We start from the raw sequence: 13,745 nt of genomic DNA, 5'->3' as shown, positions 1-13,745 counted from the left end.
TTGTTTGTTTCGGCTGTCGTCTACACTTTGGGCCAGACAGTCGCACAGGGGACTCAATGTTATACTCCTACTGTGACTGGAAAAGATCAATACCTTCTGAAACATCGGAGGTTTTTGGAATGTTAAGTGGATGGTAATTCTAGACAATTTATAGTTTGGGACAGTTTTCCGATGTGTTTTTGAACATTATAAACAAAACAGTGTCGGGATAAATGACATGAAGATGACCCATGGCAACACACACCGAGCTTTACACGCATCTTTGTGAAATGATCTTCATATTAAGCTGAAGCGGATGTGTAGGCTTGTTTAATTTGTGGCCATTGGGGCGCGGGATTCCTCCACTGACATAACAACGGATTAGTTGTAATGAAGAGGAAGCAGTTGGGACACTCTTAACAGATTGCGAGGGTCAGGATACTTCCTCTTCATCCTCAAACTTTGGTGTAATCCAAAAATGGCGGACAAAGGGAACGATTCACGAAAACAACCACCCTCCTCTCATTTCAAAGAATTATTGTATCCCTAAGATTACTTTGAGAGGGATTTGCTGGACCTCTGTCAAGTTGAACAAGTAGTGCTTGGGGGAGATTTTGTCCATGCTAATCCACCACATTATACAAGAGTCTAATAACTCTGAGGGTGCTGCACAACAAGAATAAATGCACTCATTCAGTCACGTCAAAAGGAGAAATAACCTTGACGCATGTTCTTCTGCTACCACATAGTGTGTCGAACACATCGTTTCATTCTATAGTAAAGCATTAAGAACACTGTTGGTTAGAGGGGTTGAAAAAATAATTAAACACATTTTCTCAGCAGGAGAATGTGAACATCTGCACCACAGATGGGGGGGAAAGCACAGGTTACGAATCTTCCAGAGGAGGTTGTCATGACAACCGCATCCTCAAAGGCTATGGCATCATGCGGAAGCAATATAGAGAACACAAAGCAAGCTATACTGGGTTATTAGGTCAAGTAAAAATCACAATGCTCAGAGGAGTGTAATTAACTGGGTCGGTGCTTCATCTGGCAGAAAATCTGATACTGAAAAGGAGATGGAAACTTTGAGAAAAATTGTATTGTTTGAAGGAAGGGACAGGTAATCTGAAATATACACTGAACACAGACATAAGACAGGAGCTGTTTTTCTTTTTTTTACATATATATATATATTTTTTTTTTTTCAATGAAAAAAAGCTGTGGACAACATGTATGCCAGTGCAATATCAGTGAAGCAGTAACTTGCCAAAGGGAAAATAATCACATAAAAACATGGAATAGCATCTGGAAATAGTTTTTATACATCAGTGCCTCATGAACAGACAGAAAATAGAAACAAAGCCATAATGATGTTTGAGTGTAAGAAACCAGGCCAGCAAAAACACAAAAGGAAAAAGCAAAAAAGAATTTGAAAAAAAAAAATATATATATATTTTCTTTAAGATACTTGGTTTTGTGTGTGTGTGTGTGTGTGTGTGTGTGTATAAAGGCACATATACCAAAGTTGAATCCCTGCAATTAAACAGCTTAAAACACTCAAGGTATATATAGGAATATCTTTAAATATATTAGGTATCAAGGGCACACGCCATCCTGAAATTAAAAGCAAAAGACTGAGAAGTGTTGTGATCGGAACATAGCAGGCATAGCTCATTTAGCTATACCTGATAAGCAAGAATTCACAGTATGAAATAGCCATACTATACAACATTTAGAGATCCAGGGTATGAAGGGTATTGATGTTAATCCCCACTCGAAGGAAATTGTGGAGTCATCAGACCTAACTCAGACAGGTTGTGAAGCACTTCAACACAGCATCCCTGGAAGCAAGAAAATATTTATAAGTACCAGTCATCATTATGTACAACAGATAATAAAGTCATATTAATAAATGAATAAATGTTGGTTCCAAAAAGAAAACGCAGACGCAATCCGCTCATGCACATGAAATCAAAAGTGACCAAAAAGGGCCCGTCCAGTCTTTGTTACAGCGATCTGGGTGGGGCTCGTCATGAATAAGTGAGTGTGTTTTGACGGGGAAGCACCACGTTTAGAGAGCAGGGGGCTCCCTTCCTCCAGGTACCCTGTGTTGAAGGATGATGCAACACCAGCCATTGCCATGGCAACTGCGGATGGCTGCCTACTCCATTTCGTATCATATGGTCTGCTTTGCGCTCCATCAGTGTGTTGCTATGCAGACTGCCTGCAGCCACAGTCAAAATTTGATGGAGTAGGTGTGAAACCCATCAAGGTTAAAAAGGAGAAAGGATGGGTGGGGGGAGGGGGGCATGAGGAGTCTTGGAAGGAGGAGGAGCAGGAGGTGGACAGGCACAGAGGAGACTGGCTCCGTCGAATGCTCTGATTCAACCCTCTGGTCTAATCAAAATGAATCAAAGTGCTAAGTGGCATAATTTTGCTGCCATGTGGGGTTTTTTTACTTGTATAAAGAGAAGCTTATATCTATTTTTGTATCTCTGAAATATCAGTCTCGGGAGCATTTCCCTTCTCTTGATTAGACATGTGAGCAGCAGCCTTAAAGCACTGTGGGAAGTGCACATGCAGCAGGTTTTTTTGTATCTTGCTCGTCAAGCAGGAGAGGTTATAAATAGGAAACAAGGTAAAATACATTAAAGGATCAAGCCCGTCTGCCATGTGGCGTTGTGGCTGGCCAGGTATCACAGTTCATTGGGTTGGAGGCAGGGACAGGAATGAATACAGTCTAATGCTTTTAATATGTGTCACCAAAAGAACTCTGCAATGTTGTAAATAACGCAGCGCAAAAAAGATCTAATCTAAATTAAATGAAAAATAGATTAAAGTAAGAAGCTTAAGAAGGCACTGCAATAACATGTAGACACAAATTACAAGGAACCAATGAACAACATAAAATAATTATATGAAATTAAATTGAGAACCCCCCCACCGCCCCCCCCCCCCAAAAAAAAAGAAAAAAAAAGAAACAGCTGTCAAATTTGTATTTCTCCCCAGGAATGTGGTTTTTGGGAGGGGGCGCAGAAAGTGTTCTTTGTCTCCGCTTTGCACTTGGTGGGGGAGGGAGAGTCGGGGGTTTCAACAGGGCGTCTCTCAGCTGTCAGGATGGATTATAGGGTTGCCCAAACACACAAGCCCCTTAATGGGGGGGGGGGGGGGGGGGGTACACAGAGGCTCCGGACTGCTCACCAAATGAGATCCACTCAGACTTACAGCTGGACTGTCAAAACAACATCACAGACTGAGGCAAAATATTGTGGTGGAGCCCAATAATAGAGAACTGAAAATTAGATTTGTCTTTATTTTTAACTCCATTCTGGGAAGTAATTCTAAGAAATACCAAACAGCCTGATAACTAAAAGTCTTCTCAATTATTAGGCTTTGAACTATGTAACATCTCAAATGAGGACCACACAAGTAGCCTATGCAAGGCTGCTGTGTGGCTACTAGATTTTCATTGAACCTATCTCAATCTAATAAACATTTAACATTGCGCTTTAACCCCTACACAGCTTAAAGTAAGCTCATTACAATCAATGTAAAAGTCTTATTGGAGATGGAATATTTTGGTCAATCTGCCTCAACGGGCATTAGTCCATAAGAAATGGTTTTAGTTTGATAATATGGACAAAGCAGATGACATCACGGGGCTAAAGCACAGAGGAGTGTGAAACAACAAGCTGCCACTTGATTGACGCGAGGGGATTACAGCCATATGGAGGCAAATAGTGGCGAGGGGTAAATAAAAAAACATGTTTTCACTGAAAAGTTGCACATTGTGCCCCTGCTGCTTTGTCATGCGCAGGATAAGGCCCATTGCTGAGCGCATTTAGATCGAATAGAGAGCTGAAAATGGATTTAAGTCTCATTTTGGCCAAGAGCACACATGCAGAGGTTAATCAAGTGAAAGCTTAATTTCAACAGACTGACCACAGTAAGAGACATCCAGCTGAACAAAACAAAATGTGCATTTCATAGACTTGGAGATAAAAGTCTTACCTGGCGAATGGAATGTAAGAAATGCTATACCTGAAAGAGAAAAATAGAGGAAAATATGAGTGATGCTTATTGGAACCCCTTTTTATACCAAACGTAACTTGTTATTCTCAATGTATTTTATGTAATGAAGGGGATGTTGAAATTGTCTCAAATATTTTGAGCTGAAATCTTACTTAATGCACTGCAACTACAGAAAAACAGAATGACGAAAGCATCGTCTTCCCTTTAACTCAACTGTTAGTAACTTTGAACATATTTGTCAGGACATCAATCGTTTCTACAATCATGATTTTTAAGATTTCAAGAGATTAAACCATTAAAGCCCCCCACGTATCATACGACCAGTGTAAGAAAATTAGGAGCCATTAATGCGCAACAAAACAAGATATGAAATCTGTTTAAAAAAAGGCACTCAAATGATTAATTAAGGCGAGTATTGATGCGATTTTGTAATTAGTCAGACAGGATTACCAAGCTGTAAGTGTAATTTAAGAGGTTAATCATCATGTTTACACTAGTAATTCTGGACAGATTGATAGAGCAAACACCAAAATTAGCAAAAACATGTAAATAATTACAGTCAAAGTTCCTCTCAAAATGCCCCAGAATATATTTGGAGGATGTGAGGAATGTGTACAGCTTGTGAATGATTAACGAGCGCACGGCGCCGAGCGTGATGAGAAATCCCCTTCTGCCTTGTCGGGCAAAGCAGTAACAAAGTAGCAGATTGTGGAATGATCGCATGGAGCTCTTGAACTCCATAAGGAAGTTAAAGAATAACTATAAGTGCCGTTTTGCTATTATACTTCCGTCTGTTGGCGGTTCTCGTTGTGGCTCGGTATCATATGGTCACTTCGCACGCCGCAGCCAGAGGACTGGACTTCGCCCAGCTCTGCGTGGGTCAGTGGCAACGTCTTATTACAGAACCTCCCTCACACAGACGTCCGACTGCCTGCGTGGGAGCCGCTTCGTGCCCCCGGTCTTTTAAGAATGAGCATGGGATGTGTGACTTGTGGTTGCCATGGCGATGCCTTTGAGAGCGCAGGCAGAGCGGAAATGAATGCGCTAAATGTAGGTGCGAAAGCAGCACGGCGGCGAGGCTGACACAGTTCTGCTCAGTGATGCACTGAAGCCTTTCCCTCGAGAGGCTGCGGCGCTGCGTTTCCATGCAGCCACACGCTGAAAGGTTTTTGTTCGTACCTTGCAAATATGTTGAAACTGATGAACGTACAGAACGTTGTCCTGGCAATACGAATCACACGCAGGGTTCACCGTCGTGCACAATGTGTAATGGGGTTAAGCTTCACCAAAGCAGTGGTGAGACTTAACCCCGCTGACCTTAAAGTGGTCAAATTACAAAAAGGCACCTGGCCTCATTATTAGATCGACTATGCTTTTCTCACTGTGAGAGGCTGCTTGTGATCTGCAGGACCACATTTAAGACTAAATATCTGTCTGAGCACAAAGCCTGCGAGAAACTATTACTTATAACATAAATTGAAGTGACGGCTACTAGAATTATAGCCTCACGGTTGCATGCACCTACTGATTAACAAAGTCACAATGGAAATTCATTCCTGCACAGACTATAATAGAACATACAGTGAAGACGGTTAAGAAATGTGTTAAACGTATGCTGTATTCAATTTCCAGAGATTGTGGCTTAATTACAAACCAGCTATGCCTCATTATTTCTGACGAGGAGTGACCAGGTGTGTCAAGGATTATCCTATGAATGGGAATCTGATAGCTCACAGTGACCGCGATGTTTGACTGCAATACTCTGATGACTCAATCATGCGGCGCACGTCAACATTTGTAGCACTTATGGGTAAATATATCTGCAAAATATTTCTTTGCCGATTGGCTTCGCTAATGAAGTTCTCGATCTAAATCGGTTCACATTTGAGTGTGGGGCGGAGACACGTGAGCCACAGCTGAAGAAATTCCTTCAACTTATTCCAGAGATTAAGCATTAACCAGAACATGGTGAACAGACGCGCGAGAAACATCCATCGGCGGTTAAAGATACAAGGGATGGTTCAGTCACACAACAGCATGAAAGCTGGAGATAACACACTCTAAATGTGGGAACAGAACAAGAAAGGCAGCGGCCTTTAATTCAAATGGACAGCGTCATGCTCGATTGGCATTTCAGCATTAACCTGTGACATCAGCTTTAAACAGGTGGAAACACCTGACAGTCTCTCTCTGTGCCAAACTGGCACATGTAGGTAGTCTGACTCTGATCCTGGCACCTCCTCTTTCTTTAAATGTACTGACCTACTATGAAGCCTGGCGGACAGCCGACCAGCGTCAGAACAACGCCGCTGAGTCACGCCTTACTCCAAACAGATGTCGCCATCTGCCATGGCGAACTAGGCCGAATCAATTTAATCAACTCATTTACCCCCTCAACTATCATCAGTCTCACATTGGATGTTATCGTGTCCGTTTAAAATGAACGGCTGAAGCGTCGATGTTTAAAACGGTTCTCTCATAGGCACTAGCACATCACTAAGTAAGCTCAACATCCCCCTGCCACAGAATTGCTTCTCGACTCACCAACACTAAACACGTCAGAGCAGCTGAAGCAAACCTCTTTCTTCACCGACACACAGGTTTCCTCCGAGTACGTGTGAATGATGAGCTCATAGTGATTCACACTGTCACCGAGAAACGGCCGAGCCTGGAAAGCCACACTTACCATGTCATCGCCAAAAACTGCAGAATACAGAAGATGATTGCCAGTCCCTTTTTATTCCACTGTAATGTAAAAAAAGAAAGAGCAGTTATTGCATTAGTTGAACAGTTGGGACAGCAAATGGCTTAGAAATTTTGAAAAGTGTCAAGCTTACCCAAAACACTGCGCAAAGTGTTAAAACAAGGCAGAGCTGCAAGCGAAGCAAAAAGGAACCATTATTTTGTTGTGTGCCAACCGGATAACATTCTTTATCTGATCATATCCAGACGAGCAGTGAAATCTAACAACAGGAAACAGATGGCCGTTACTTCTGTCCTTCACGATTACAAGGTGAGAAATATGAACTCTTTAAGTGAACCACAGGCCAAAGAACATAAAGTCAGAAACATTCAGCAATTACTGAAACAGCGGATTGGGTTCCTGTATGATCAATACGACCAGTCGCACATTCAAAATGATCCAAAATCATGCAGCAATTACCAGCATTACAATGGTGGCTATCAGTCTGGTTGGTTCAAACATGCGCTTCAGCTGTTTTAGAGGTCCCATTAGGAAGCAGGTGCTTTAGAAACAAAAAACAGGACAGGTTATTTGTTTCAACAGCTCGACTCAAGATGGGATGAACTTCAGGAGTCATGTCGGGGTTAAAGGATTCATCACAACGCCACCAGTTCACAGTGGCCACCTACCAAACTCCACACTTGACAAAGTTATTTCATTTAAATATTCAGATTCTTTAAAGGACACTCGATCCTCTCCCTCATTAGCATCTTGAATACTTCTAATGCTAAGGAAATACAAATATTCACATTGCATTAATTCAGTAGTATTTTATGTTGTTTAGCGTGTAATTAAACTCAGACGCAGACACTATTTACACCATTCAGTCAACTTCTTTACCTTCGGAATCTACTGAACACAAAGAGTATTCAAATTGTATAACCTTTTGATCTGCATTTATTTGCATTTTGTTCAATACAAAATTGACATTATGCACAAGTATTGTCTCAAAATGTGCTTTGAATGTCTGTTCGAATTATCTTTTTAAAAGTAAATGAATCAAACATCTGCTTGAGAAGTAAATACAGTCAAAGAGTAAATAATACATTTCAGTTTTATTGATTTCTTGTAACTGACTTTGAAGACACAGGTGATCAAACAACTATCGCTCGGTGCACAAATGGCCATTCCTGAATATTTCCTATATTTTCTTGAGGAAAAAAAAAAAAGAAGTTTATTCCATAATTTTACATCAAAATGACAGTCCATTTGTCAGGTTATATAAGAACTGTGTGAGCAACCGAATCAGATTCACCCCTACAACTTTAAGAGAGTTGAATATTTCATGCCCAACACCACAAAGACACATTTAGAGCCTCCTACATGATGCATGTATTACGTCAGTAAATTTAACAGCACAAAGGCTTTCCCCACTGACGGCGCATGCGGCTCTATGCACAGCGGAGCTGAGTGGGCAGAGGGAGTCTGTTGGAGCGTCACATCTGTTAGATGAGACACACGAGAGTACTCCGCGTTGACGCAGACTCTTTCTGCCAGGCTGCTGATAGTGGGAGATATTTTCTTCATCTGATGCTCGATGTGACAGAGACACTAATAATATCCACACACGGTTCTCTTTTAGATCAGGAGGAAGAAAATCTGTTCGCTACACAGTTTGGTGGACCAGGTTTTTTTAGATAGTTGGTCCAATAAGCTTTTGAAAATTTAAAATAAAATAAAAAATTTTTTTTAAACAAATGGTCATCATTTATTAAATGAAACTGACAATCATGGGCAACCAGAAAGCAACAAAACTACATGAAGTCATCGCACCCTATTGGATGTTAGTGGATATTACTTCACGTCTTGTTTCTGTCTTCGGCAGGTAATAAGAAGTTTAAGCTTCTTAAAATACGATACTCTCTTGCACTGGATTGTTCACGTAGCTTATGAAGAAGGTGACCCAGTTTCTTGACACATCTAAAACCCTTCTAGACATACGATACCTGCAAATAGAGACTACCATGTCTGACAACAAACTCCTCCTCAATGGTTTACTGTCTGTCAACGGCACAATTACCAGATTTGGATCTTGGATTATCTACAGTTACCAAAAAAAAAAAAAGTGTATATATTGTATTTAGGTTGATTTGTAAGAGGGCTGTCCTGTCAACACACTGTTGTTACGGTCTGATAGTAAAACACACAGGCAGACAGTCTGCAGTCACTGATTCTCAATCGATGCCTAATTATTACTGATCTCATCAAATCACACCACATTAATATGAAGCTCTGCAAAGTTAGTTCAGTAAAAAAGATCACACTGCAACTTTTTCATGGTCATTCTAACATTCCCTGTTAGAATGCTGGCTTTGCTAGATCATTTTACTACATCAATATCGAATTCTGGTTCTGCAATAATGATTAAAAAAAGTATCATTATTTCAATATAAATTCAAGATGATGGAAATTAAGAGAAAGATTGACAGTAGTTGTAATTTAAGTAATGATAACACAGGCGAAGAAAGTTGTCTGGATGAACATTAATAATAGTATTCCATCCAACACAACTATTCTGAAAATAAATGCATTATCTGGATTTACTGTCCATTTAAAGCTTCAGTGCAGGAATGATTAAAGTGTGGTCCACTCAACTTGAACCCCATTGTGGCCACCCAAAAACCCACAAGTTGGACATTGCAAGGATAGTGTCAAATTTTTAAAAAAAATAAAAACAAAAATAAAAAAATCAATCACTATATATATATATATATGTATGTATATATATAAATATCTTTGTTGGGATCCATATGCAAAACATTCAAAGAACATAATATAAAGCTACTTAAAAGTATTTAGTTTCAAATGTTTCAAAATGTGTGTGAACATCAATCGTCCATTATTTTCTTGGAAGCACAAGAAGGTGGCAGGAAATTGTACAATCGACACAATAGTTGGCAAATTTGACAATACTGCTTACCTGGCAAGTGCTGCAACATTGCCGAGAGTGTAAAAGACAGCAAACAGGTGGAGACCTTTGGGAAGGAACAGCAGCGCTGTGCCCTGGTGGGGAAGCAAAGCACTTCGTCATCGACACAGGATAGCGCCCCCACACTTCAGAATAGACACAAAACAAAGGAAAAATGTTTAGAAGCTGCTAAAACAGGTTCAGCAATTGTTCTAAATTGAGGGCCTGAATCCCCAATGGTCGTCCAAGTATAAAAGTGCATATCTTGGCTCCATCTAGTGGCACAACTTGTGACCAATGCCTTGGTTGTTTTGTATCTCACTTTATTGAATAACTGACTTTTTGTCACTTTAAGTGCAGAATTTTGGAGCTCTAGGCTATAAATAAAGGCTGAATCCCTCCAAGTAAATGGAGTAGGCTCTTCCTGTATGAGTGTGGGTTTTCTGCTGCATCTAAAGATGTGCATTTATTGAATTGGCATCTTCGAATTTGCTGCGGGTCTGTACTTCATGTTTGCTCTTTGATGGACTTTCTCTATTGTCAGCTGGTGTGACTCTCTCCCCCCCGTGACACATAGATCGATGGAAGGGTCTGGAAGAGCATTGAAACCAACAACTTATATTTACATTTCATAGAAAGTTAATCTTTTTTATGACCAAGCAGTTAAATGTATATTTACATGTTTGTAGTGGAAACAGTGGAGGTGAAAGCATTTTGTTTGTATCACACAAACAGAAGCTGTGTTTGAGAGAATTGTGTGAAAATTGCAGTGGGAGCTACAAAGTGCTGCATTGTTTGTCATGAGGTAATGTGAGCGGCTGTGAAAAGATTTCCTCTTAACTGTAACGAAAAAAAAAAAAAAAAAGAAGACGACAGAGATTATCTTTGGGTGTGTGCTTATGAAGTACATCTTTGATTTATAAATACGACTGAGCCACACAAGTGAAGGAATGGCATGGCGGGGGAAGTTAACACGGTCCATTTGCTCTGCATTTTCCACATTTCCCTTTGGAGTATGAAGCCAGACCACGAAATCTCTACTTTTCATACTCACAAGTATTGAGCACAGGATGCCTGAAGCGAAGCAGATGACGAACCATTTCACCCTGGTGCTGTAGCTGAGAGTGCTGGCATCGAGGACCTGGTGGGAACAATGGCAGGATGTCACGACACATGTCTGGTGACCTGCAGGAGACCCACAGGCTTCAACCCAGAAAGATAACGAGCAGCCACAGTATCAACCACAAACAACAACACACAGCACTGGCGTGTGTTTAAGGCAGGAGGAAGGAACCATGCATGTCCACAAAGTGAAATGTGCAGCATCAGAGCTGCACATATCAAGATGTGACAGCGTGTAATAAAAGGAAGAAGAAGAGAAAAAAAAACATCAGCAAGCCGAGTTCCTGAATTCCAACTTACCCAATTTCCTCCTTATTGTAGGGAAGCTTGTAAAAATCGTGAGTAAAACAGGTAAATTACAGGTGAATGTTAGACAGAGGGACACGATCGCTGTATTTAAATGGGACCTAAAATACAGGAATGGCGCTGAAACGCCTCAAACAACTGATCAGAATGGAAACGCTCACGTGAACGACCACGCTGAGTTGACAGTGACTTTACACAACATGATCTCTCGTATCTAAAGAACCCCGCTGCGGCTGATCGAAACAAGCGACATAAAAGTGTTTCTCAATCCCGATATTCTGAGGTGAGCGATGTCCCATAAAGTGTTAGTTAGCATCCACGGCGCCCTGTCCTGCAGTGTTCTGCTACCTGTGCAGTCAGGCCCAGCTCTTCATTATCCTCTCGGCCGCTGAGCACACGACGAAGCTTGTCCATGGCTACAATTGCTACCAGCTGGGAAACCGCTCAGCAACAAATGTCCACAAATACTTATGTCCGACTTGGACGTTGTGCAGTCGATATCAACAAATTCCCGAAGTCCCGAAGTTTGACTTCCGGTAAGATGCTTTCAGTCGATGGTGCCTTCGCGTGCTGTAGGAAATGTGGAAGTTACACAACATTTGTAACCTTTCCGGTGTTTTTTTTTTTTTTTTTTAAACTGGTGCGATGGCATTTTTGCAACAAACAAAAAAAAGTGACTTTGTACTTCAAAATGTCAAGAGTCAGACAATATATACTCACAATCTTTAATTTTCTTTGTTTAAAAATAATTAAAGATAAACGGCACACCCATCCCTCATATATCTTGATTCTTTCTGTGGATTTTTCGCCACCTAGTGGTAATATAGAAGTATTACAACAGGAGCCGTGTTCTTCACACTCTACACGTCAAACAGTCAAACCATTCCCAGTAGCCTTGGGATCTGTTTTTGTACAGCACATATAAGTAATAAAGCAATTCAAAATGTTTATATGAAGTAATGACAAATGCAGAAAAATAACAGAGATGACGCAGAAGGTTAATATATACAAAAAAAACACATGATAAAAATGAATGAAAACAATAAAAAGGTTGAAATAATAACTAAAATACAAAAGTGTACTTAAAGGACACAGTGCAAATACATGCAGGTTATGTTAATTGGTGCCCCAAGGTATGAATGTGTGTTATTGTCGGTGAGGGGCTGGCGTCCTGCCAGGGTGTACACTGCCATCACACATTGTTACCTGGGATTGGCTGTTACTATTACAACCACACATCATCAGTAGGGTAACACTAACCTGTCTCACAACGGTCTAAGCCAGCATCCCATAACAGTGAAATTATGGTTGGAAACGGTGGATGGAACAATTCCTTTTTATTTTAAATAGAAAGAAATAGAACGTCGCAGCAGAAGTAAAATAACTTCTTAGGTCAAGTAAGGGGAAATCCGTAACCTTATTTTCGAGTCACATAGATTTTTTTTTATCTGCAAATGTATCATACTGTTTAGGGAAGACACTGTATGAACTCCAGTTTGACCAAATTACAATGTAACCTATGTTGCTATGTCTGCGGTTTCAGTTCATCTTGAGAATGCTAGGTCTCGGTAAATCGTCAGCGGAGTTGAGCGGTAGAGTGCGGCATGTGTCTGGTTCCCATATGGGTGAGATAAAAATACCAGATTTGTCTTCGCTTCATCTCAGCAGAATTTTGTTATAAGTAGAGTTTGATCAATTGTGATAAAAAGCAACGAGTTAATGGAAGCATGCGTGACTGCATCCAGGTGTGTGCAAAACAAGTTAAATACATTTATAATTGGTGCATTATCTCTGTATTGCAATACATTGTATCCATTTAGAAAGCCCGACTCTTCCCCTTTTATGGTCAATGGCACCACCTTTTTGAGGAACACAAGTTTGTGGGATAAAAACCAGAGAAAAGTTTTGCCAGATCTCCTGTGTCAGTGCCAATAGCTTATATCATACTTATAATAAGCTGAAACATGGCCACTGAACTAAAAAAACACTTTGAACCTCTGAGCTTCTGATTATATGCACAGTTGAACAGAGTACTGTAAACTTGTAATCAGGGGAAACTACGTAAAAGTACTGTTCATTAAAAAGTACTCCAGTAAAACTGTTGCCTTCAAAGTACAATTTTTGTGGGAATAGTTTTCTTTTCACTTTGGCTATTTTACTGAGTTGTGCCTTGAGTTGACAGATGCAGGCTAAATTGTAGAAGTTTACAGGTTTAAATCCCATTGAAATCACAGTGGGTCACCTGAGCACTTCATAGTATGTGTCGGCAACGCGAACTATGAAGGTGAGATGATTGTGGAGAAATAGGGACATATGAAAAGTATATTTTCTTCCATTAGAAAATGACTCAATTTACCCGAATATAGCACATTAAAAGCATGTTTGCATAAAACGTGCCTTGTGAACAAACTATTCTACACAAATGCAGAGAGAAAGTGTTCTTGATTATAAACTGTTAGATACAAAGAGCATCTCAATACAGTTTCAGTCAAAAGAACATCTTATGATTTGAAAGATGCAAAATGGATTGCATGGTGTGAATTGCACGTGCATCTGTGATTTGTATGAGTCCTTCTTATATTTATGATAAACTGACCTCGATCCCTGGTTGTGTCCGGTGCAGTGTCCATAATAAACCACGTGATGGTGTAG

The 13,745-nt window shown here is 40.4% G+C and overlaps 1 protein-coding gene across 1 annotated transcript; it reads right to left on the bottom strand.

Moving 5' to 3' along the window:
- Positions 1-1,141: 1,141 nt before the first annotated feature.
- sft2d1 (SFT2 domain containing 1) lies at positions 1,142-11,638 on the bottom strand. The gene is made up of 8 exons (XM_080508015.1): positions 11,442-11,638; positions 10,720-10,806; positions 9,678-9,760; positions 7,178-7,259; positions 6,852-6,887; positions 6,701-6,759; positions 3,994-4,023; positions 1,142-1,823 (listed from the first exon to the last, which is right to left on the bottom strand). Exons 1-8 carry the CDS (start codon positions 11,505-11,507, stop codon positions 1,784-1,786), a joined length of 483 nt encoding a protein of 160 aa, XP_080364141.1. The 5' UTR covers positions 11,508-11,638; the 3' UTR covers positions 1,142-1,783.
- Between the last annotated feature and the right edge of the window lie 2,107 nt (positions 11,639-13,745).

Source organism: Blennius ocellaris, assembly GCF_963422515.1.
Source record: "Blennius ocellaris genome assembly, chromosome: 13".
Lineage (NCBI taxonomy): Eukaryota > Metazoa > Chordata > Actinopteri > Blenniiformes > Blenniidae > Blennius > Blennius ocellaris.
The sequence above is the reverse complement of the archived record's forward strand: the minus strand, read 5'-3'. Positions and strand labels throughout refer to the sequence as shown.